General features: G+C 41.7%; 1 protein-coding gene across 18 annotated transcripts in view; it reads right to left on the bottom strand.

Moving 5' to 3' along the window:
• Nucleotides 1-26,114, bottom strand: part of TENM3 (teneurin transmembrane protein 3) — a 1,708,801-nt gene that overhangs the window by 479,130 nt on the left and 1,203,557 nt on the right. For 17 of the 18 annotated variants that reach the window (XM_068278748.1, XM_068278756.1, XM_068278755.1 and 14 more), the window contains one exon: nucleotides 12,242-12,445. The exons of the other annotated variant lie outside the window; for it this stretch is intronic. In XM_068278748.1, coding sequence (XP_068134849.1) covers nucleotides 12,242-12,445 — 204 coding nt within the window. The remainder of the gene's footprint in view (nucleotides 1-12,241; nucleotides 12,446-26,114) is intronic. 18 annotated transcript variants of the gene reach the window in all.

A 26,114-nucleotide genomic window follows, 5' to 3' on the forward strand; every position in this document is an offset into this window, starting at 1 on the left:
TACGCTGTGCTAAATGGAATACTAGTCCCATCAAGAAAGTTTCAACACTTAAAGTGAACCCAAGGTGAAAATAAACTGATGGTATAAACAATTGTATTTATACTCCTACTCCTAAAATGACTTTTTTTAGATATCCCATGGTTTTATCTAGATTGAATATTTTGTTACCTCTGCTGAGTGCCAACCTAATCAGTGTCCCAGAGTTAGAAAAAGGGCAATAGTTCATGTATTTTATCTACGTCTGCTCTCAGAAGTAGTATTCTGCCAGGAGAACATTTATGGCTGTAATTTGCTTATCAGTGAGGTTTACCATATGCCGGACAAGCTACCAACAAGACAGAAGCTGTCACTTCCATGCCTAGAAATGAACTCCTTCAGGCATCAAAATAAAACAAGTAAAACAGCCTGGTTATTAACCACTTCACTAGAGTTGGGCCGAACGGTTCGCCGGCGAACGGTTCCTGGCGAACTTCGGTGGTTCGCGTTCGCCTCCCGCAGGCGAACGTTTGCGGAAGTTCGCTTCGCCCAGTTCGCATCAAAAAACAAAATTTTTACCCTCCATTTCACTGTCAGCAGACATGTTATGGTCAAACACACTGCTTGAGGACCCGCCCACCCTCCCTTCAAGCTAGGTCCTTTATACCATTTGACTCAGTTGTCTGCCTACACTAATTAGTTATGGGACAGCTGCTACACTCTCTGCTAGTGAGATTTTAATTGGCCTCCCTCCTCCCACCTCCCTCCTCCCTCCTCCCTCCTCCCTCCTCCCACCTCCCACCTCCCTCCTCCCTCCTCCCTCCTCCCACCTCCCTCCTCCTCACAGTAGGCGCTTTTCCTTCCACTGACACAGTCGTGTATGTCTCCAAATTGATTGCCTGATGAAGCGGGCTTTGGACCCGCGAAACGCGTTGCTTGCCTGGAGATTTAAAAAATTTTTTTATTGTTTATTTACATATGATCCATTGGCTGGTCACTCTTTACCTGAGGGCGGTAACCACCAACCCCCCTCCTTTTAAGCGGTTTTTAAACATTTTTACACTAATCTGGCGCCTCTGTTACTCCTTATCCTTCATTTATTCTAAATATGTTTTAATGGGAAAATAGGAAAAATGTGGGAAAAAATTCATTATTTTTCAGTTTTCTGCCATTATAGTTTTTAAATAATGCATGCTACTGTAATTAAACCCATGAAATTTATTTGCCCATTTGTCCCGGTTATAAAACCGTTTAAATTATGTCCCTATCACAATGTTTGGCGCCAATATTTTATTTGGAAATAAAGGTGCATTTTTTTCAGTTTTGCGTCCATCCCTAATTACAAGCCCATAGTTTATAAAGTAACAGTGTTGTACCCTCCTGACATAAATATTTAAAAAGTTCAGTCCCTAAGGTAACTATTTATGTATTTTTTTTAATTGTACATTTTTTATTTTATTTTTAATTACAAAAAAAAAAATGGGGAGCGTGAGAGGTAATGAGTTAATTTTTTTTGTATAAAGTATGTATTTGTATGTGAAAAATGCTTTAGGGTGTAGTTTTACTTTTTGGCCACAAGATGACCACAGTAACATTTTGTTTATGCGACCTGCAAGCGTCCGGAAGGACGCTTGCAGGAAGTACAAAGAGGCTGGGACCTTTTTTTTTTTTCCCAATGATCGCGCTGCTTATCGGAGAAGCAGTGGATCATTGCGGGGCTTAGATCAACGAACGGGAATGGATTTTCCCGTTCATTGATCTCCGGGTGAGTGGGCGGCGGCGTGCATGCGAGCGGGAGTGCGCGCATAAGCGAGCGGGAGCGCGGGAAGTATGGATTTCTCCGTCCCTGGTGGTAAAAGGATGGAAAAAGGGACAGAGAAATCCGTACGGGTGGGGGTAAAGTGGTTAATATGTTTTGTACTGTACATACGCATGTTTATCTCATTATGTCATATATCGCACACTTTAAATAGCATAACGATGATATGGCCGGTGCCATTTATGGTAAGTGAAATTATTTGACATTTGTTATTTATTGATTGTGCAACTCTTCTAAATTTCCAGCACAATATTCTGACCTGTAAAGAGCTAGGCTGTACTTAAACAGTAGCATTTTTTTATCAAGTGGCTACACAACCTTCATAACAATTAAAGGAAACAGGGAACACACTTGTCTTTCAGTTTTCTGCGCGCGTTTTCCTGCATACTGTTTCTGCATACCAAGTGTGTTTCTATGCAGGAAAACGCGCGCGTTTTTTCACAGCAGCTGATGTAAATGATAGAGAAAACTGACAAAATGTGCAGAATCAGGATGCAGAATGTCAGTTTTTTTTCTGCGCGCAAACAACATATTAAGTGTGGACTAGCCCATTGATTAACATGAGATCTCTCCAGTAAACGTGCACAAAAACAGTCAAGTGTGTTCCCTGCCTGAAGGAAAGGTTTGTTGTATGGTTTCCATGGGTTTGGAACAATAAGGTGTATCTAGGCTAGTAATAATTTGTGTATTCTTTATAGATTTATTTTTAGAAACACAGTTTCTGTATTGAAACTATCAATTTGCTATTGGTGTCTACAAAACTAATTAATGTAGGCTACAATCTTCCTATTCACAAGATTAGGAGAAGCAAAGGGTGCCTTGCCTGTGGCAACAAAATGGCCAGAAACAGTCCTGCCTGCAGCATCTTGTGCTAACAGGACATGCAAATGCAGATTCTCAGTACAGGAATTTCCAGATGTTGTGGGCAAGATTTCAAAGCAGAATACTGCTCTGAGAAGCATAGGGAGGATGATAGAAGGGACAGGATCTGTGGTTGGCAAAAATGAATACTACAATTCTGTGATGTCTGCTTAAGTCAGAATTGTAAAGGATTTGCATCATTATGATAAACTTTTAGGATGAGTGGCAATCAATAAAACAGTATACCAAACTTTTGTTACTAATACAAGTTTTAAATAAAATGCACTCACTCTTGACGTTTTAGAGTGTACTTTTAAAATAAATATCCCAAGTCAAGTCCAACTTGTCCCAGGTCAACAACGCAGTTATAACTTTTTTTTTCATTTTACCTATAAAAAATTCAAGATATCCCCAGTTGCCTCTTGGTTACAAAGCCTCCCCCCCCCCCCCTTACCAGCAGACTGTACCCTGCACACACATGTGCATCAGCACTGCTGTGGGGCTGGCTGCTTATCTGACACCTGTCTCTTCAAACAAACCTACTATGGCAGGATGACACATATCTGTGTTCTGGGCCTGAGAGATGATGTTCAGTGATCTCAGAAAGACCAGGCAGAAAGCAGATCACAGATCGCATTACAGACCTGGTTGGGCAGCCAGGGGTGAATAGTCACATTCACCATGGAAGATATGAAGGGGGAAAAGGTGTCTGACAAGCAGACTGATGGTAACAGCCGTCTTGGTGTACAAATACAGCCTGCTGGTAAAGGAAAATGGTTCATAAACAGGCAGTAGTGGGTTTTCAGATTTCTTCAGGGGGGCAAAATCATTGATTGATTATACCTGCATCAGTGGCATAGCTAAGGAGCTATGGGCCCCAGTGCAGGTTTTACATTGGGCCCCCCATAGCACTCTATACATAACAACGGATATGGGGCACCAAATCCTGCCGAGGACAACCACAGTGTCAGAGGTGCAAGAAGGGGAAGGGGAACGGTTTGTTAATGATTACTGCTATTTAGAGCATCTATAGAAGTGATTATTACCAGAACATGGCAAATAAAGAGCTAATACTGCAATTGAGTTGGGGCTCCTCTGGCCCAAGGGCCCCGGTGCGGTCATAACCTCTGCATCCCCTATTGCTACGCCACTGAACTGCATTTATACTGATCCATAAGTACGCCATACCTTTATATCACATAAGAGGAACGTGTCTAATATTCCATCTCTTTGTCTCCATTTTCCTCCCTTACCCAGGCGATACCTGCGCGTCTTACTACCACCACTAATAAAACAATACATTACTACAAGCCTTTACGGCTTTCACTGTCAGGCAATTACTGGCAATAGGGTGTGGAATATAGCGCTGTCTGTGTCCCCGACTCCAAGCCTCTCTCCATACCTACTATAAAATGTTACAATTTTAATCAAGGCTATAGGGGCAGAAGACACCCCCAGGTCAGCGGATAAGCTATGCATATCATGTCTGGAGCAAGAAAAGCAATATAATGAATAAAATCTCCGGCATTTTCACATCTATAGAAGAGGAAATGTATCATTACATCCGTGCTACTCTGTAAACTTTATATTCATAAGCTCATGGGAGCTAACCTTCTCTCTTCATCAGATCTGAAAGGCTTTCTGAAACCTGGCTATGCTGATATATATTCTGAGCAGTATTTGATTTGGGGAGAACAGGTTGCCAGCAATATGCCGCACTGCAAAAAGCATTTCAAAGAACTGTTGTGTCTAGAGCCAGGAAACACTGGATTTAAAGAATAATAATATATTGATATAGTTTTCTTTCATTGTATTAACTGCCACCTGTTCCTTTTCTATTTGTGCAGCTATGTGAAAAATGCCAAATGCACTGTTCAGCTTTTCTGAACATCTCTGTGAATAGCAAACACAAAAAAGGAGACAGGGCTTGGAATACAGGAGAGGAGATTTGTCAGAAAGGTATTGTCTTACAATAATAAAGGCGTGTGTAATATGGACACTTCTAACATAGTGCTTATTGTGTCAGCTTTGTTGTACCGCTATCCTAAATGACATAGTGGAGGCTTGGACTCGCGCTCTGGTAATTATGGCATGTGTGTTAATATAACAGAAAAACTGTCACATAAATAATGTCTTCTAGTTTTTGGTCTTTTTTTCTTGCACTTTATTTTGTACACCCAGCTCTCTTGGCATTTAGAATGGGTGTATGGATGTTTGGCACCGATCATAATCGGTAATAAGATTATATCGCACTGATAAGTTAGTACAGTAAAGTCTCGTACACCTGCTCAGCTACGGTCATTCAAAACGTCAGACAGATGACTGATACCTGGTATTTTGCCCATCAACTCAGACAACTGTTGCGCAGATATCATGCAGTTGGCAACTTGTGTACAATGGTGTTTATAGAGGAACTATAACCAAGGTTTGAACTTCATCCCATTCAGTAGCTGATACGCCCTTTCCCAGTCTTTACCCATTCTGGAATAGATCATAAGGGGGGTCTGTATGGCTAATGTTGTGGGAACAGGGAATCCCAACCCCCCCCCCCCCCCCCCCACACACACACACACACAGTGTGATGTCAGGACCAATGTCCTGACAGTTGTTTTCTGTCTGTAAACCTCGTTGCAGTTTCCAATGGCCAAGCAACAGTATTTCCCTCTGTGCATATGTATATCTATAAAAAAAAAAAGAAAGAAAAGAAAAACAGTCTTTGTTAGGGGTTGTGGTTATAATTAATGAAAGTTGGTGCTGTCTAGTTTTTTCATGTCTGCCAGTAGTAAAGATGAAGACATGCAGGCTGATTGTGGATCAAAGAATATGAACAAATGTAATTTTCAAATATCAATCTTTCTTATCTCTCTTCGAGTTTTTAACTTCTCACTTTAGAATGTATTGATTTATTTTTTTTCCTTTTTTTTGCTAAAGGTACTATTTAAACGACAGTGTTCTACAGAATATGCACACTGCCACTTCCAGTTTGTCGTTTACAATATCAGGGTGTGGAAAGTGTCATTGGAAAGACTTGCCGTTTGTTTTCGTTGCCAGTAAAGTCGATTTAGATTCAGATGGGGTAGTTCATAAAAGTGGGACTAGGGCACTGAAAAGTAGAAATCCGGCCCTGATCATACATACATGTCTGAAAATAACTAGCCAGCTCATGAGGTAAAGATCCCACTAATTCCCCCTTCAGTATTTCCAGTGGCTACTCAGCCCATCATATGACTTTCCTTACAGCTCTTGTTGTTAAGCCCCCAGTAAGTTTACCTCAAAGTAGAGTCAGTAGCATGGTTTTCTTTAAAGAAAGGACAAGGTTAGGTTTAGGCTATATTAAAATGGTTAGTGTTAACCTCCTGCAAATAACTCTAGGTTTCAATTCTTGGTGATCCCAAAATGGTGACAGCAAAAAATGACTTTACCAAGCTTCAGTATTTTTATAAGAAAAAAAAAAAAAACCAGAACTGCTCCCATTACAGATATATTACTGCTCCCCTGAGCTTTGATCACCAAGAGAAATATTACGTGATGCTAATAGTGACTGGACTGCATTATTCAGAGATGCCTATAAAATGGTTCATCAGCAAATATGAATTGGTCTTCCATCAATATTTTTAGCCTATTCTTCACTTCTAAGTCTATTATTTGTTTATGTCATAATAATATAGCACGTATGTATTAGCCTGCGTATACATGCACCAGGTATTCACTATAGTTTATCTGACACAGCAAGTCACATCATCTGACACAGCAAGTCGATTTCTCCACTGTGATTTCGAACTTCAATAATGCAGATAATTCTGTTTCACAGAGATAAGTACTTCTGTAGCAAACCAAAAACGCAATGGTGATAGTTAAAAAATCTAACTTCGCAATTTACTTTATTTAAATAATTTTGGCAAGATCCAGTTCCATAGCTTCATTCTTTGACTCCCATAGTCAAAGGGTATGAGTGCTGACCTTACTTGCCTGAGGGTCGCCACAGGCAACAAAATATTTTTTAAGTCAAGTAAGTTTTTTTCCCTAGGTATTTTTTTTTTCAACCTGTTAACTACTTTTCAAGAAGACCAGCAGGCATGTACAGTATTGCCTCATTTCCATCAGGGGCTCTTAAATTAAAGACTGTGGTGTTCCAGATGCAAATTTGGTTGTATTGTCTGAACCATTGTAGGTCACATATAGATTTATATGTACAGCTGGTGCCATGGTACAGCATGGTACCATGTGCCATATAGGGATATTGTTGTGTTATACCACAATGGTGTACTGTAATCCTCTAGATCAGTGGTCCTCAAACATACCGTACTCTCTTAAATTATCAAGGGAGTCCTATAATGAAACAATTATACACAATTCTACTGAGACAACCCAGCCTACCCTACACACTTTAAAGTCGCATCTACGCGCGTAGATGCGGCCGCGATGTTCCTTATCAATCGAGCCGCTGATGTGGCTCGATTGATAAGATCCGACAGGACGGATCTCCCCACCGCCGATTCCTTGCTCGCTCCCCGCGAGGGGACAATGGCAGGGAATCGTGCGGAAAATAAGCAGGGTTGGGCGGGAAATCGAATCTGGTGCACACGCGCGGGGCGCGGCGGGCACGCGCGGGGACGCGGAAGAGGCGATCCAGCGGCTAATCGAGCCGCCGGATCGCCGCCTCATCTACACGTGTAGATGAGGCTTTTAGGAAACCTGAGACAAATGAAGGCAAAACATTTATACTTACCAGGGGCTTCCTCCAGCCCCCTTTAGGCCTTGGACTCCCTCACCGCCTCTCTGGGCCACTCCGGTTGTTTGCTAGCTGTCCTGCTACTTCTGGGAGTTGCTCTCCATCGCACATGCTCGGTCCGGCTCTGCATGCGTGCCCCTCACACTCCCATGGCCAGGAGAAATCTGTGCCGGCGCAGTAGTAGTGCGCAGGCGTCGGTCGCTCCCAGTGCAGGTGCCACATAGAGCAGGAATCATAAAAGTACCAGAATGGCTAGGCGGACGACCAGAGTGGCCCATATATACTGCATATATATTTGAAAAGTTCTGCTTCAAAGGTAATCCTAAAAATTTACACTAAACATGACTGCCTTTGGAATGCGCATTTTACAAGACTGAAATTTATTATAAGTGAATCACATTAAAACGCTAAATAGTTGATCTTCCAGACACAGTAGCTGACCCGACAAAAGGGAGATTCTCATGTTCACTTGGACAATTACAGCACAAGCAGGACAATTTCACTGCAGGATGAAATTAATTTCTTTCAGCTCATCTCAGATGTGCTCTGGGGTGAGTTGACTTCACAGCATAGGCAGATAAAATTCTGAACAATAAAGTTCAAACTCTTCAAGTTGCTGGGACAGATAATGTGAATTAAAATTAATTGTTGCCCAGTTATGTAGCGGTTTGAAACATTTTTTATATGCCATCCTATTACCTCTAGCTGCAAGAATACTTTGACTGGCATGCTGATTGACAGTTCTGTAAGTTCCAATAGCGCTATAGCTGTCAAAGTTACATGTCTCTATGGCATGATGCCAGGGGGTAAGGGTAAGTGCACAGCTGCTTAGCTTGGGGCTGAATTGGATTTCAGTGGCATTCTGGGTAAGCTAATGTGTATTGGAAATTAGTAGTGAAGAAGCTGTTATAGGTAGCATCTTTTAATAATATTACACTACACAAGGCAAACACTGATTTTAGCGAAGGCGGCATCCCATTTCATTTGCCAGTTGTTTTGGGTCTGGCTGAAAAATATATTTTTCTGTAAGTGCGACTAATAGGCACTAATGATCTATGATTGCTCACTCATCGTATTCTGCATTTAAGAAAAATAGCACATTGTACAGCTTTATAATTCTGCAGCTATAAGCAATAGGATGGAGTTTAGTTATCCTATTCTACACCTATAAAGAAGAACATGGTGTATGGCTATTCTCATTCTGGGCCACAACTAGGAGGATTGGCACTGTGTTTGGCTGTCCTACTCCACAGCTACGAGGATTTGCATTGTGTTTGGCTGTCCTACTCCACAACTATGAGGACTTGCACTGTGTATGGCTGTATCTTACTCTACAACAATAAGGGTTTTCACTGTATGGCTATCTTACGCCACAGCTATGAGTATTTGCGCTGTGAATGGCTATCCTATTCCACAGCTATGAGGGTTTGCATTGTGTATGGATATCCTACTCCACAACTACAAGGATATGTGACTTGGAATCAGAATTTGGCTCTTGCAATCAAGCCTACACATGATTTGTTCCTTGGCAATCAAATCTTCAGAGATTGCAAACAGCAATACTGTAATTACTTTAAAGTGGTGATAAGAAGCTATACTCTCTTAAAGAGGAATTCCAGTGAAAATAATGTAGTAAAAAAAGTGCTTGATTTTTAACCATAATTATGTATAAATGATTTAGTCAGTGTTTGCTCAATGTAAAACCTTTCCTCTCCCAGATTCACCTTCTGACATGTATTACATGGTGACATTTTTACTGTGGGCAGGTTATGTAGCTGCTCCTAGCTGTTTTGGCAGTTAGAGACAGCTGTAAACAGCTAATTCCTGTCTGTGAACATTGTTACATTGTGGCAGTTTGCCCAGAGTACCACGGTATTCAGAGCTTCTTGTGGGAGGGGTTTCAGCACAAAATCAGTCATACAGCGCCCCCTGATGGTCTGTTTGTGAAAATTATTATATTTCTCATGTAAAAGGGGGTATCGGCTACTGATTGGGATAAAGTTCAATTCTAGGTTGGAGTTTCTCTTTAAAGGCAGCAATCTTTTACTACCTGTGACTGTGAGATCCCATCATGCATCATCAGTGTACAAGTATCTTATGGCAACTTTATAAATAGCATATACTCTTAAAAAGGAACTGCAGTGAAAAGAACAATGAAAAAGGGCTACATTTTTACAGAAATTATGTATAAATGAATTAGTCAGTGTTTGCCCATTTGTAAAATCTTTCCTCAATATTAGAAAAAGGCACTCCACAGGCTTCAAACTTTTGTTTGATTTATTAGAGCATGGACACATACATGTTACGGGTCACCTGACCCTTCCTCAAGTGTGACCCGTAACATGTATGTGTCCATGCTCTAATAAATCACATGAAAGTTTGAAGCCTGTGGAGTGCCTTTTTCTAATATTGTTGGATTCAGGTGAAGCAGGAGTGGTGGACCTGCAGGAAAAGTGCACCGGCCAGCTACCTAATATCAAGGTGAGCACCACTGAGTTCCAGGGTGGTTATTGAAGTAACATCTTCCCTCACCCTGATTTACTTTCTGAAATTTATCACATGGCAACATCTTTAATGCTGACAGGTGATGTCTATGGAAGGAGTTGGAAACAGGCATTATTTCCCACAATGCCACAAGGCTCCCACAGTGTGATGTCAGGACCTAGGTGCTGGCATCACACAGTGGGAGAGGGTTCACCACGACATCAGCCATACATACCCCCCCTGATAATCTATTATGGAAAGGGTAAATATTTCTTATGGGAAAGGGGGCATCAGCTACTGATTGGCATGAAGTTCAATCATTGGTTACAGGTCCTCTTTAAATAATAATGGTGGTCATTGTGGCAAGTACAATAAAAGGTAGCAGTATTTTCAGCTGATTTCCACTTTAATAAATGTAGAAAGTGGAAGACTGGTGCTATTGCTGCAGGTATAATAATGCCATTCTTCTGGTCAACAAGCTTGTTTAACAGATAAATTGTCTCTATTCAGCCCACATATCTGCACAGTACGCTACACAATGGTACTTGCAGTGAACATTCCTGGAGATGCTCTGAAAATGCTCCACTTCCATTCTTTTAGTTATTGTATGGAGAGGAACAGGATGATGTATGTTAGGTTAAGCAGCAAAATACAATTTGCCATGAACCTGTAATGACAAAATTATGGGAACTACAGCTGCATTAAACTAGAAGTTGCCAGGCTGTTGGATTACTTGCTCATCCCACCAATTTACTGCTTCTAAGCCAGCGACCTCTAATAAGCAGGCAGCCAGTGAAATAGGCAGTCATGGCCTGAATGCCTTCTGTGGCTCACTAATTCATTTTCTAGTGACACCATGGGATGAAGATGGCAGCCAGGGAAACAGCAAACTGCTAAAAGTAGCTGGCTACAGCAGATTGTACAATGTAAAGAAATATATATAGAGAGGATGATATTACATTTCATATATGCATATATACTGTATATAAACACTTTTTAAACTTCACGTTGTTTTACCCTTACACATCACATATGTCTGCTGTCCCCCTGTGCAATACAAAAAGCGTGATCTACTGAGGTGCAATACAAAGGGTCTAATCTATCGAGGTGCAATACAAAGAACCTGATCTTCTAAGGTGTAATACAAAGGACATGAGCTACTAACGTGCTCTACAAAAGGCCTGATGTAATGCAAAGAGCCTGATCTACTGAGGTGTAATGCAAAGGCCCTTATCTACTGAGGTGTAATGCAAAGGCCCTTATCTACTGAGGTGCAATACAAATGGTCTGATCTACTGAGGTGCAATACAAATGGTCTGATCTACTGAGGTGCAATACAAAGGCCCTGATCTCCTAAGGTGTAATACAAAGGACATGAACTACTAACGTGCTATACAAAAGGCCTGAAATACTGAGGTGTATTACAAAGGACATGATCTGGTGAGGTGTAATGCAAAGGCCCTTATCTACTGAGGTGCAATACAAAGACCCTGATCTACTGAGGTGCAATACAAAGGGTCTGATCTACTGAGGTGCAATACAAAGGCCATGATCTACTGAGGTGCAATACCAGGGGTCTGATCTACTGAGATGTAATACAAAGGCCCTGATCTACTGAGGTGCAATACCAGAAGTCTGATCTACTGAGGTGCAATACAAAGACCCTAATCTACTGAGGTGCAATACAAAGGCCCTGATATACTGAGGTGCAATACCAGGGGTCTGATCTACTGAGGTGCAATACAAAGTGCCTGATCTACTGAGGTGCAATACAAAGGGCCTGATCTACTGAGGTGCAATACAAAGGGCCTGATCTACTGAGGTGCAATACAAAGGGCCTGATCTACTGAGGTGCAATGCAAAGGGCCTGATCTACTAAGGTTCTCCCTAGTGAGGGTACTTCGAAGGGTGGTTAGCCTGAGTCTGTGCACATCACATAATTATCAAAAGCAGAATTACAGTCTGGCATAACAAACAATGAAAACCTGTCTCTCAACTCCTTATTGCCTACATAGTTATCCTATCTGACTTTGTCCCAAAGTAATAGCACATGTGTAACACCACCCTGTGGCAGTACACACATGGAAGCAACTATATTGAATGATTATGTCAATAGTTTGTCACTTAATAGCAGACAGTATCTAACGAAACCAGGCTACGTTTACTGGATCATTTAAATTCCCCAAACTCCTCCAGTTTAGGATTAGGAGACACTTCGTAAATGAGACTCGTTGTACACACTACCCATGGTCCCTCTCCTATATTTAGCATTAAACAGCTCATACTGACAGAATTCAGATGTCCCTTATTACATGACCATAGACATAAACACATTGAACAACACTATGGACAAGGTGTCCTACGCTTACCATGACACGGGCCACGCTCTGACAGAAAAGCCGGATGCACCAAGTGTGTGCTGGCACTGAACTCGTCATCAGAGTCCTGTATGGACTGCTTGGCACTAGCACTTAATAACCACTTCTGGTTGTCATGGAGATGGGGAGATGAAGAAGGGGAATGTAAATGTTCAATAACTGAAGGACTAGAAGATGAGGATGGCATGGGAGAACCTGAGGATAGAAATAACCAAGATGTAAAACGTGGAGTCATGCAATGAAAAAGCACATGATAAATTAATACTATAAATAAAATATCACAGAAACATATTGTTTGCAAGATAAAAATGCACCTGATGCATACAAAATGGAGGCTGCCATTTATTAGATTAGCAAAAACATCCGGCATTGATAATTAAGAGCAAATCCACGTACACCGAAGAACTCTTTTATATTCCACTCCATGAGGGAGATCTTGCACCACTTATCAGAGTTTGTCTTTTCATCGGAGCTTTGTATGTCACCATTTTGTTCATATATTCCTAAAAGCTAGTTCCCCCAGCAGTCAGGAATCATCCAGAATGGAGCCATCCACACGTGGCAGTGACTTCCGCTTCACTGAAAACAGTTGCACGTAATCCCTGACAGGTGGATGCTGCTTGCTCACGTGTTATTGAATTGGTTCAAGCACCATGCCACTGCTACCTTCAGGTGCCTCAAATTACCTGCAAACACCATACAGGCAGAGGTAACAAGCAAAAGCAAAAAACCCACCACTTGTTAGCAGTTTGTGTGAACAAGCCCTCATGCTGAAAACACACATATGACTGAGCAATCTGTGAGCAGTATAACTTATACTGTCAGATAACTTAGACCGTCAGATAGGGATGGTCAATTAAATAATTTCTATTGGATGAAGGATTATGCAGCTTGAAAATGAACAAATCAAAATCCACCTTGGTAAGATTTCACTGGTCCATTTTCGAACTGGATACAGTGTTCCCCCATTGCAACTGCATAAAGTAAACCCCGCCCCCCGTGCATGAATATTTTATCTGTTGGTGTCCGCCGTTGTCTTCATTCTCTTACTCACACACATGTGCCCCAGGTGGATGCCGGCCTATTGTACATGGGTGCGTGAGGCGTGCGTTTCCCGCGCCCGCATTACGTCAGCAATCATGTGGCACGTGTGTGAGAGGAAGAGGACAGGGACAGCGGCGGACACCAGCAGGAAAAGTATTCAGGCCAAAGCACCGGGGGGAGGAGGGGCACATTGTACACTAAAGGGGACAGTACTGGGGGTTCCATTACATTTGTCGCTCGTCCTGATAAAGCACACTGTTATCTCCGCAGTGGTAATGGAGTGCGATAATAATCGTGAACGATGAACATGACGCAACCCCCAGATGCCCCCTAATGTACATGTACACCCCCCTGTGCAGTTATACTTAACCTGTATGGCGTCCACTGCTGTGTCAGCACTCCTCTTCCAGATTTGCGTGTATAACTGCACGGGGCACTGGGGGCACTGGGGGCTACATGTATATTAGGGGGGACAGTGGCTGTGGGTTGCAAAAGGGCATCACAAGTCCAATTGGTGAATCACTTCATGCTGAAAATCGATCGGAAATCAGCCTGCAGTTTATGGTGGCCAACAGACCTCTCTTTGATCAGATTTGATTTGATCACTATTTTGTGTACCATTGTATAAAGGGAACGTTAAGAGAGAGAGATATGGTGGCTGCCATATTACTTTCCTTTTAAGCAATACCAGTTGCCTGGATTTACTGCTGATGCTCTGCCACTTATCCATAGATCCTGAACAAGCATGCAACAGGTCAGGTGTTTCCGACATTTCGGTCAAATCTGACTAGATTAGCATGATTCAAACACTACTGCAGCCAAATAGATTAACAGGATGCCAATCAACTGGTATTATTTCAAAGGAAATAAATATAGCAGCCTCCATATACTACTTGCTTTAGGTTCCCTTTAACGCTGTAATGTCCTCTTTTCAGAGCCGGATTTACATCACAGGAGCCTACAGGCACAGATGTCCTGGCACCCTAGACTTCACCCCAATGACCCTACAAACCCAAACAGCACCGCAAGTGTGCTGGCTGGCCCAGCTATCACTTCTCTTTTAGTTCTCTTGCCTGTCACAGGTAGCTACAGGTGACCCTTAATACAGAGAATAGCTCAGGCTACCTAATACTAAGTAGCTGAAGGTCCCTCCAAGTGTTAGGCAGCTAGAGGTGCTCCTGGCTGAAGGGAGCTCTGGTCAGTGAAATGCCAAGACCCAGGGGGCTCTGCATAAGTAAGGAGGGAGTAATGCACTCGGGTAGGGGAGTGACCCGCATCATCAGGCGCCTGTAGGCACGTGCCTTATGGTAAATTCTGCCTTGCCCCTTGTTATATAGTTTGAGTTGTATTGTTTCCCTATTGTACAGCACTGCATAATATGTTAGCACTTCATTAATAATAATAATGATCCTGACTAGGTTTGTTGTATGACATACTCCTTGTGCTCTTCAGACTGAAAATCTTAGGAAAACAGGTCCAAGTGTAGATATATGAAGTGAATCAGTGGATAGAAAGGACAGTATGATTGACTACATGCAATAGTGAAATTCCTTCAGGATTTTAGAAGCATGCATGCACACAGGAAGGATAATAAATGCAATATTGGGGTTACTCGTTTCTTGATTTGGGTTTCCCCAGCCCTAAGTGCAACACAGAGAAACAAGATCTGGCTGCTGACTCTCACTTTCAATGCACACCAAATCCTGTCCTCCATATACTGTATTACCTCACTAATTTCCACATATCATCTGAACCAAAATGTGCATGTAAACCTCCACACTGGTCATCTCCTCAAGCTTTTCTGTGCAAGACTTCTCACAGGCCCGCCTCACCTTTCCACATCACATCTATCATGTCCTGAAATGCAATAACTTGAATATATTGAACACGTACCTCTTCAAACAAGCATATACGGCAATTTGTCTTAAAGAGGATCCGAGATGAACTAACTATAACAAGTAACGTGTCTATATATCTTATCTAAAGTTTAGATAGTTTACACAGCAAATCTAGCTGCAAACAGCTTCGACAGTTTATGATTATTTATTCCTATGATACAATGATAGCAGCCATGTTCTGTTTGTCACATTACACACAGGCAAGCTGATCTGTATCGCCAGCCCTCAGCCTGTAAAAACGTCAAGGTCCTCACACATTTTGGCACAGTTCAAATTAATTAATGGTAGTGAATCAGGAAATGTGGGGTTAATCAAGTAGAACACATTTTTCCATTTCTCAGCCTATACTAATCACTTGCATGGATATGGCCTTTGAAGACTGGAGCGCAACACTTATGCTCTAGACATGTGTTTCTCGACGTTTTATTGGTGTGCTCCCCTTTTGACAGTTTGTGCACACCAAGGATCCCTTGGCATGACACCCCTCCCCATGCATATCACAAAGAATTCAGAAGCAAATGGTGTTGTTTTAACTTTCAAACCACACGGACCCTTTCTATGATCATTAGTTTTCCTTAATTTTAACATTTGGAAATAAGAAATATATCAATTTAAAGAGACACCGAAGCGGAAAAAAATATAATATAATGATTTATATGTGTAGTACAGCTAAGAAATAAAACATTAGGAGCAGAGACATAACTCTAATATTGTTTCCAGTACAGGAAGTGTTAAGAAACTCCAGTTATCTATGTAAAAAAGCCATTGAGCGCCACAACTGTCAGGCAGGGAAAACATTTGACTGTTTTCGTGCACGTTTTCTGCACAGAAAAACTGAGAACTCATGTTAATCAATGGGCTAGTGCACACTTGATATGTGTTTCGCGCACAGAAAAAAAACTGACATTCTGCATGATGACACTGCACATTCTGTCAATTTTCTCTATCAATTACATCAGCTGCTGTGAAAAAACGCATGCGGTTTCCTGCATAGAAACACACTTGGTGTGCAGAAAACGTATGCAGAAAAACGTGCACGGAAAACTTGAAAGACAAGTGTGTTCCCTGTCTTAAAGTCGCTAAGAGCTCTATCTTCTGAAGCTTGTTATCTCAACTGTCAGTCATTGTAATTTCTTTTTGTCTGTCTGAGGACAGGTCAACAGTTCACAAGACTGCTCTGTAAAAACATTTACAATGTGTAAACTGCAAATATTAGATAATGATGCAGTGTTATAAAAAACACTCTATATAACTAAAAATAAAAATGAGAATATTTTGTTTGCTACTAATCTTCTAGTAATTATCCGTAATACACAACCAATTCATTATATCATAATTTTTTATTAGCTTCAGTGTCTCTTTAAATGATGATAATACAGTTTAGTAAGTCAAACACATTTTGAGTCAAACACATTTTTTTCAGTAGAAAAATGAATATATTAACACAGATCTGTACATGAGTCCTGAAAGAGGGACAAATGAGGACGAAAGAGGGACAGGGACTGGGCTCCCAAAGAGGGACTGCCCCTCCTAAAAGGGAGCTATGGTACCATTGGACATTCCAGAATTGGTCATTTATGTTTACCCACTATTGTTAATATTGCATTCTGTGCAGCCCTACAAAAGATACAATTTCTATATAATGACAGTAATAATACTGTAACCTCTGAATGTAATAGTAGCAGCACTTTTCACTGAACAGTAAAACAAGAATGAAAGTGCATTGCAGTCTTGCCTGTAGGTGGAGCAGCCTGTCTAAAAACAACACATATGTCATAAAGTACTACAGAGTCACAGACATACACATGCTGATGCTACCTGCAGCCTTTTCTTCACTCTAGATTTAAAGCACATCGGATGGACCTAAAATAATTCTTACATGGAATGATCTGCTTTTTCCTGTGTTAAGAAGGTTGTGAATTGTTATGTTCATAGTGGAAGGGAAGATTTATCGGAGTGATGTCCAGCAGCGCAGTGCTAGTACAGGCCCAAACTAAATAAACATTATAGTGTTTACAGGAAAACGATGAGAAGGGCTGTGTGGCTGCATTCAATACTAATCAAAACCCCAGAGCAAATAAAGACATCTCCGTAACCTCCCCCGGGACACCATGTATGGCAACAGATCACAATATATGGCCATTTCCTCCACAACAATTGTGATTTTTCACTCGGCTCTGGGAATGTATCAATATCACAGCTCATCACAGGTCATCAATAATATTCTGAGCTAAATACATCTCTATACGGCCATTCATCACAAGTTTACATTGCATTACATGCTTTGTCAAAACATTATACCTGGTGACAACTTATCACTGCTTTTCTGCAGGATTAAACAATAATTTTCCCCTGTGTATCAGAATGTATTACCACTTCGTATGGATGCTCTCTGGGGTCTTACAGTAATGCTGGCTCAATACATTACAAGATGCGCTATCAAAGAGACCATTGCTCAAGGGACCTGACAGTAAAGCCTCTTATAAATATCACTTTCTATTTTATCTTATTACATAATTATGTGTTATTTCTTATAGCTTTTTATTGGGGGGGAGGGAGGAGGAGGGGAGTACAGAGGCTGCATCTGCAATACTGGAGAAAGAAACATACTGTATATTCTTGACCAGTATGGTGGAAACTTGACAAAAGGCTTAAAAACATAAAATGTGGGTGAATACTGTATGTTATACTCTTTATTTACACTAACAATTGATTCTTAACCCTTTAGCAGCCAATTTATTTAGAGTCTTGCAAGCGATTGAAGCCAATTTAGTTTATTTTCTTATTTGCTTATTTCCTTTGCTTCTAATCAGTATGGTGCAATGTGTATTTATGGCCACTTGTCACTAGGGGGCAGTGTGAGACAATAACAGAGGAGTTCTGCTTTCAGTTTCTATATTTTCTGCTAGTAGACAGAGATCAAAGCATTCAAAGAATTTACTGCACAACGAGTTCTGCCAACTGAGGTCAAAAGCAGTTCACTTATCTCAAACAAGATAACTATTGAAGCTGCTAATGACTTAAAGCATTAGCTTTTAGGACTGTACTCTTTGTTAGCTCCTAATCTTGAATTTTTGCTTTGCCTCCTAATGTGGCCTTCAGACTGAAACCTTTTGCTTTGGCTCCTATCGTGGCCTTCAGACTGCAACCTAACTGGTTAAGGGGATGCTTCAAGCACATCTGAAGTGAGAGGCACGTGGTTGCTACCATACCAGTTACCTGGAAGTCCTGCTGATCTTTCTGGCATCAGTAGTGTTAATCGCATGCCTGAAACAAGCATGTGGATAATCTAGTCAGACTTAGTCAGTACCTGATCTGCATGCTTGCTCAGGGTCTATGGCTAAAATAATTAGAGGCAGAGGATCAGCTGGACAGCCAGAGCAATTGCATTGTTTAAAAAGAAATAAATATGTCAGCCTCCATATCTCTCTCACTTCAGGTGTGCTTTCAATTTGATTATGCCACCATTATCAAGGGGATTAAAGCATGCAAGGGTAAACCTTGCAAACCATGAAATAATACTGACCAATTGACAAGTGTCACATTTGCCACAGGGTCCTTTAACTTTGTAGGGTCATACTGCTACCTCTTCAAAAATGTGGTATACCTCATACAATGCAGTGCGTATGACCATAAATGTTGCCGTGGGGAAACATCAAAGAAATAAAACAAAAGAATGAACCTACATAGACACACTATAAAACAACATTTAGAGACACAGTATGACAACTGGTCATCATTTCCCATCTATGATATATGGCTGAAGACCTGAATTTTATGATTTGTGCATGACCAGGAAAAAACATTGATATGAGGATATAGACAAAAAAACTCAATATCTGAGCCAGGTCTTCCACATGCGACCTATCCAAATTGATAGGATAATTTCATTGTATTTGCCCTGAAAACAAACATGCTTTTTCCCCCCTTGAATCGGGGTCTTGGTAACTTTCTACTTTCAGAATAAGCTTGATCTCTATCCAATTACCAAGCTATTTTACAAATACACACTGAAGGATAAGGTCCCATACTGATCTATGGACCTACTGGAGTTTACTTGATTGCCCATTTACACATCCTGAGGAAGTGAAACGTGTTGAGCCAAGTTGTTTGGGCCTGCCATTTAGAGTTTGTGATTAAATAATACAATATCCCGGTGCCCAAATGCTTGTGAGCCACATTATTCCTAGGCCACAGGATAAGTTATAATTGTTTTGTCATGATGGTGTGTGAATAATTGATGTTTAATTGATTGCATATTATTAGGACCAGAACTGTTACTTTGCGCATTGGCTGGTCCAGATCCCATAGGGACCAACTTCATGATTTGGTCTTAACGCATACACACATTACTAACTCGTCCGAGGAGGCTTTTAGTGGCTGTCTTCGACAGTAATCTATTGTATGTACATGTGTTCAGGTTGCTTTAAGATCCAGCATGTCAGGTCTGGCTGAGTGCATTGTTCCCCCTCCATACCCAGCCCCTCAGAAGCTGCTAAATAACGTGCTATGCCATTGTCCCTCCTCTCCTACCCACAGCAAAAGTACACATCACTCTAGTGTACCAGGGTGAAGCGTCTGTACAGAATTTACTACCTCGGTGCTGACTACAGAATAAGGCTTGATCCTGATGGGTGACACTAACAGTCTATGTGGGTACACATCATGGCCATACACTTAGGCCTAGTGCACACCAAAAACCGCTAGCAGATCCGCAAAATGCTAGCAGATTTTGAAACGCTTTTTCTTATTTTTCTGCAGCGTTTCAGCTAGCGTTTTGCGGTTTTGTGTAGCGGTTTTGGTATAGTAGATTTCATGTATTGTTACAGTAAAGCTGTTACTGAACAGCTACTGTAACAAAAAACGCCTGGCAAACCGCTCTGAAGTGCCGTTTTTTTCAGAGCGGTTTTCCTATACTTAACATTGAGGCAGAAACGCATCCGCAATCCAAATTCTGCAGCAGCCCGGGAGTATGCGTTTCTGCAAAACGCCTCCCGCTCTGGTGTGCACCAGCCCATTGAAATACATTACCCTAGCGGATCCGCACCCGCAAGCAGATCGCAAACCGCAGCGGAAACGCTCCGGTGTGCACTAGGCCTCATAGATTTGCAGCAGATTCGGCCATCAGATAGATTTCTGGCAGATGCCTGTCAAGTCACATCTGACAGGACTCTACCTGATGTGTGCCACACACTAGGAACAGATTTCCAATAACTTATAGAATGAAATCTATTGGAAAATGATCTAAATGCATTATTGGACGATTAAATCCAATGCAACTCTATGGGCCATCGATCTGCTGCCAGCAGATCGACCTAGATTTTCCACCCAGTGAGATAGATCAAATCGGTTGCAAATTGATCGAAGTCGGCTAATTCGATAGAATCGATTTCCGGTCAATCTACCAATTTTCATTGAATTGATCGATCAATGGCTGAAATCGACCAGTGTATGGACCCCCTTAAGATCCAATCAGAACACAGATGTACAGATCAGCTAAAATGACACAAATGTTCAGGGAAAAAGCACATTACTACAAGTCTCTCATCTGCAAAACTGCACTTCAGATCTTTTCATGATATCCATCTACATTCCGGCCTATCATCCAAGGAAATCTTGAAAGCACACCATGGTACTTATTTACAAACATAGCGGCAAAGAAAGCTGGCACACACAAAAGTGTAGTTGCCCAGTGCAATCAATTAGAATCGTTAACAAATAAAATCAGACTGACTGCTTTAGCCAAATGCAGAACCTCTGCTCCAATTCCTTTTGTATCCATCTTTGCAAACCAACCCTATCAGTTGCATCTAGCTAAATATAGCAAAGAAACAGCAAAGTAAAATAACCTATAGCAACCAGAGATTGTGTCATATGTCAGCCTGATAAAGGTAATTTCTATAACCTGCTGCTGAGGACAAGCATGCTCACATGCAGGCGTATTTTTTACACAGAAGAGCCTGCAAGGGATTTGCCTGTCCTTGTTTGAACTACAGCACTGATGGGATTTATTGTGACTTTTGTCACTGAAAAACTATGGTATGTGCAGAGACAACTTCCTAATCTGTAGATGAACGAAAACAATAGCTGATCAATCTGAGGGACGGTTCACACTGGGAGCTTGCCCATCACTTTCTGGCGAACGCGTTCCAGTCCGCGATAGCGACTCAGCTGCAAAATTTTGCGCAATTTGCGCTTGTGATTCCCATCAATAGAACGAGAATCACAGCGCAATCGCCCCAAAGATGCTGCATGCAGCTTGTTTGCGATTGATCGAAAACGCAAACGCCGCAGTGTGAATGTATCCATAGGGATACATTAGTAGTAGCGCTTTGCTGATCGCTGGCGATCAGCAAAGCGCTTAAAAAGCGCCAAGTGTGAACCAGCCCTGAAAAGTTTCCCAAGTAGTATGTAGGTGGATGTATGTGTGTAACATAAGACAAGACAAGACAAATAACATTTATATTGCGCTTTTCTCCTTGCGGACTCAAAGCGCCAGAGCTGCAGCCACTAGGGCGCGCTCTATTGGCAGTAGCAGTGTAAGGGAGACTTGCCAAAGGTCTCCTACTGAATTAATGCTGGCTTACTGAACAGGCAGAGCCGAGATTCGAACCCTGGTCTCCTGTGTCAGAGGCAGAGCCCTTAACCATTACACCATCAGCCAACATACAAGACATGTCCTCATTCGAAGGAAGCCTATTTCATTTTAAGGCAAAACATTTTTCTGCTGAATGTCATAGCATTTAGTTTGCATCTGTAGTTGATTTTCAGGCACATTTTGTGCTGTGTTTATCACAGAGGCAGCAAGAGACAGAGGCAGGCCAAGTTTAAATATGTTGATGGCCAATTGGTGGTGGGGTGGAGTTAAGGACGAAGTTTGGGTTGTTTATTGGTTGTTAGGTAGTTACGAGATTCAAATACCTGTTATAACTAAAAGTTCTCCATACCGCTCAGCTTTTTGAAGTAAGAAAGAGGGACACTTTATTATTATTATTGTTAATATATCGCCGACATCTTCCACAGCACTGTACAGAGTATATGGTCTTGACACTTACCTGTCCCTCAGAGGGGCTCACAATCTAATCTCTACCATACTAATATGTCTTTGTATGTATTGTGTAGTGTATGCATTGTATTGTACGGCCAATTTTTAAAGGGAAGCCAACTAACTTATCTGTATGTATTTGGGAGGAAACCAAAGTGACTGGAGGAAACCCACGCACTCACGGGGAGAACATATGAACTCTGTGCAGATATTGCCCTGGCTGGGATTTAAACCAGGGACCCAGCGTTGCAAGGTGAGAGTGCTAATCACTACACCGCCATGCTGCCTGAGACAGAGGCATAAACAACAATAAATCCAGTGTTATATAATTAAAACCAGGTTGCTCTTTTCTATCATATGTTTACCTTTGTATTTACATTGGAAAAGCAGAAATAGTAATGTAAGAGGATGGGAATACTGTTTAAACTAGATACATTTTCACAGATCTGTACATCAGTCAGTCCTAAAAGAGGGACAGATGCAGAAGATATAGGGTCAGAGAGGTTTGTTTTCCAAAGAGGGACTGTCCCTTTGAATAAACCTGCAGTTTGATCAGGTATCAAACCATGTATTTTTGCGTGTGGCATAGCTGTGCTACACAGCCCAAAATAAATTGGAAAATAATAGCGGAATGTTTTGGAGATTTTCCTGCTAAGGAGTACTTTTTAGATGAGAATGATTTTCCTACCACAGACAAGTTACAAATGTCTTGCTCTAGACTCCCAACTCAATTAAAGTAAACCTGTCTACCTCCAACATTGCCCATACATTACCAAATGTTAAAAAAAAGTGTGATTCTAATACATTAAAGGTGGCCATACACTGGTCGATTTGCCATCAGATCGACCAACAGATAGATCCCTCTCCGATCGAATCTGATGAGAGAGGGATCATATGGCTGCCTTTACTGCCAACAGATTGTGAATCGATTTCAGCATGAAATACATTCACCATCTGTGGAGCTGCCGCCGCCGCCACCCCCCCTGCATACATTACCTGATCCGGCTGGCGCGAGTCCCCCGGTCTCCGCTGTCTTCTTCTCCGAGCTCGGCTCCAGCTTCACTTCACTTCCTGTCCGGGGAAGTTTAAACAGTAGAGGGCGCTCTACTGCGTAATCTTTCTGTTGGGACATGAAGAAGTGAAGCCTGCCGGAACCCAGCGGAGAAGTGACCGCGGGGACAGCGGGGACACGCACCAGCGAAGCAGGTAATGTATTGCCGCTAGCGTCGGTCGTCGGATATTTGAACGCCGCTATCGACGCACTCCCGACCTGCTGCCGATCGAGCGAAATCTTACACACGGACGGATCGACGGGAACAATCGATTTTGGATGGAAATCGATCGTTCGGTCAGCGTTTGCACAATGATTTCACAGCAAATTCGATCACAGTGATCGAATCTGCTGTATATCGGCGGGAAAATCGTTAGGTGTATGGGCCCCTTAAGGCCTCATTCACACAAAGTCCGCTTTTTATCAGCATATCAATGTTACAGATTGATACATGTTGCTGAAAAACGGACAGAAGCGCACTAGTGGTAATGAGGCCTAATAGCCGCTGGACAAATATTTGCAAACTGTAGAACCTAGTATGTCAATGTGGCTAACCAATCAGCTTCTGCTTTTTGTGGTAAGGATGCTGTCACTTCCCTCTGCAATGATTCTAGTGGCTGCTCAGTTGATCATGTGACTCTCCTTAGAACTAAGTCAGCAAGTTTCCCTGAAGCTAATGTTTGGACAATGTGAGCAGCGTCTATGTTTATATTGCAGCCTCTAATATAAACACACTTCTGAGCCTGGCTCAAGTCCACATGCCTGACTGCTATCTAATGTCTAGGTTTAGCTTTACTGCTCCTCATTACACTATTTCATCACAAAATCCCCTGTATATATATAACAAATGTGGAAGCCAGCTTTATCTCCTGTCTAAATATTTTTGGCTTCTATGAGGTTAGATAGCAGCAAAATCCCCGGTGCAGATAAAACACCACAGAAAGGAGGTGTAATCTGTGGAGCAGGTCTTATCGCTGCCGCTTTCCATTCACTCCTATACAGTCTGGTGAACCTGTGCTCCTTGTGTTTGTATAACCTTTCATGAACAACCCATTACATGGCTACATATGTCCTCAGCACCATCATTTATTTATTGTGTGATAACGAGCAGTCAGAGGATTACGCAGAATTCCAGGCTAAATATAACATCAACTCACACATGTACTGTGTGGAATTTGCCAGAGCTAGCTCCAAACTGTGTACATTTCATTCATAAGGTTAACTCAAGTTTTATGTGGACCTGAACTCAGAACCTCCTCTCTGCTCTAAAAGATACGAAACAGCATAATAACCTTTAAACAAAAAAAACATTTCTATGTCACAGATGATACAAATTTTGCAATAAACGTGCAGTGCGTCTAATTCCTGCTTTCATGGAAGCAGACATATTGTTAACATCCTATGTTTACAAATTAGCTGCTCTGCCGTGACAGAGGAGATTCCTGAGCTGACACCGCTAAGAGATCAAATTACAGTGGTGATTAGTCACAGATGAGGTGGAATTAGATGGGCTAAACTGAATTCATGCAGGGTGCAGGTCTCTGCTTTCCTTCTGTCCTGTGCAAGAATTCAGGTCCACTTTAAAATGACATTTTTTAATATAAACATATTTCCATTTCTAAGAGGAAATTAGGAATTATACATGCAAACAATGCACATTATAGAGATATTGTAGGGTGGAATGATTAAGCTATATAATATGTAACGTTATTACGGTAGTTCGTAGTTTACTCGATTCTGTGTGTATGCAATATCATTTAAAATGCAATAGTTATCCCTTATGAGAGCTAATATATTTTTTTTATTTTCTGCGTTGCCTTGCAAATAATCCATTTATAATGACTGTACTGTGTTTTTTCCAGCACAATATGAGATCCATGTGAAAATAATGTCATGGCAGTCTGCATAATCCACGTCAGAAACCTGTGTATGTCTTTCTACTAATCAATATAGATGTGTAAGATTCTTTCTATTTCCCTACACTAAAAATCTCACGCACTAGTGCCACATAATAACCATGAGAGGCTGCAGTCCTGCAGCTGCCGGTATCATATCTGGGAGTTCTAGTGTTTTCCAGTAGCTGTATCTGCTATAACCCTGCCACCATAATCCAATTATTCTGGGTACTTTGATTGGAACCTGATTCAGAAGCAAAAAAATATCTGAGCCTGAAGATGCAGGCCTAAAGCCATACTTGATTAGTGTCACCCATGGGGTTTAGGACTTTAATTCCTTTGAGGGAAAATTTGGGGCTGTAGAAATGTGGGACCAAACATCCAGTGCATCGGAATGCTGCAGAATGGACATTTCTGAATGTCCTTCCTGCAGTGTTTGTGCTGCAACAGACAGGGACGGATTTCTGGAAAGGCCGGAAAGGCCCGGGCCTTGGGCAGCTGCAGCCCAAGGGGGCATCTGGACATGAAATAGGGGTTGCTACATATGAAAGAGAAGGTTAAAAACGAGGAGAAACACATGAAAACAGAAGCTGATGTCCAAGGGAGCTGTACATGAAAGAGAGGGGCTGCAGTACATGGATGTTACACATGGAGGAGGGGGCTGCACATGGAATAGGAGGGGCACTACTGTACATGGAAGGGGTGCCACAACATACTGTATTTGGCATAGGGGAGGGAAAATAATAAGTCCGGCCTTGGCAACAGTATGAATGGTATTTATACTGCACCGGTGTGAACGGCTGCTAACTAGCTAATGGGAAATGCAGTCAGAGGCAGTGGGGAGGCCATGCTCACAGCAGTATGGAATGCAATGTACCATCTCCAGCATAATGGGCCCATACATGTTCAAGTCCGATCCATGATCCGGCCT

This window comes from Hyperolius riggenbachi, chromosome 1 (assembly GCF_040937935.1).
Source record: "Hyperolius riggenbachi isolate aHypRig1 chromosome 1, aHypRig1.pri, whole genome shotgun sequence".
In the NCBI taxonomy this organism is placed as follows: domain Eukaryota; kingdom Metazoa; phylum Chordata; class Amphibia; order Anura; family Hyperoliidae; genus Hyperolius; species Hyperolius riggenbachi.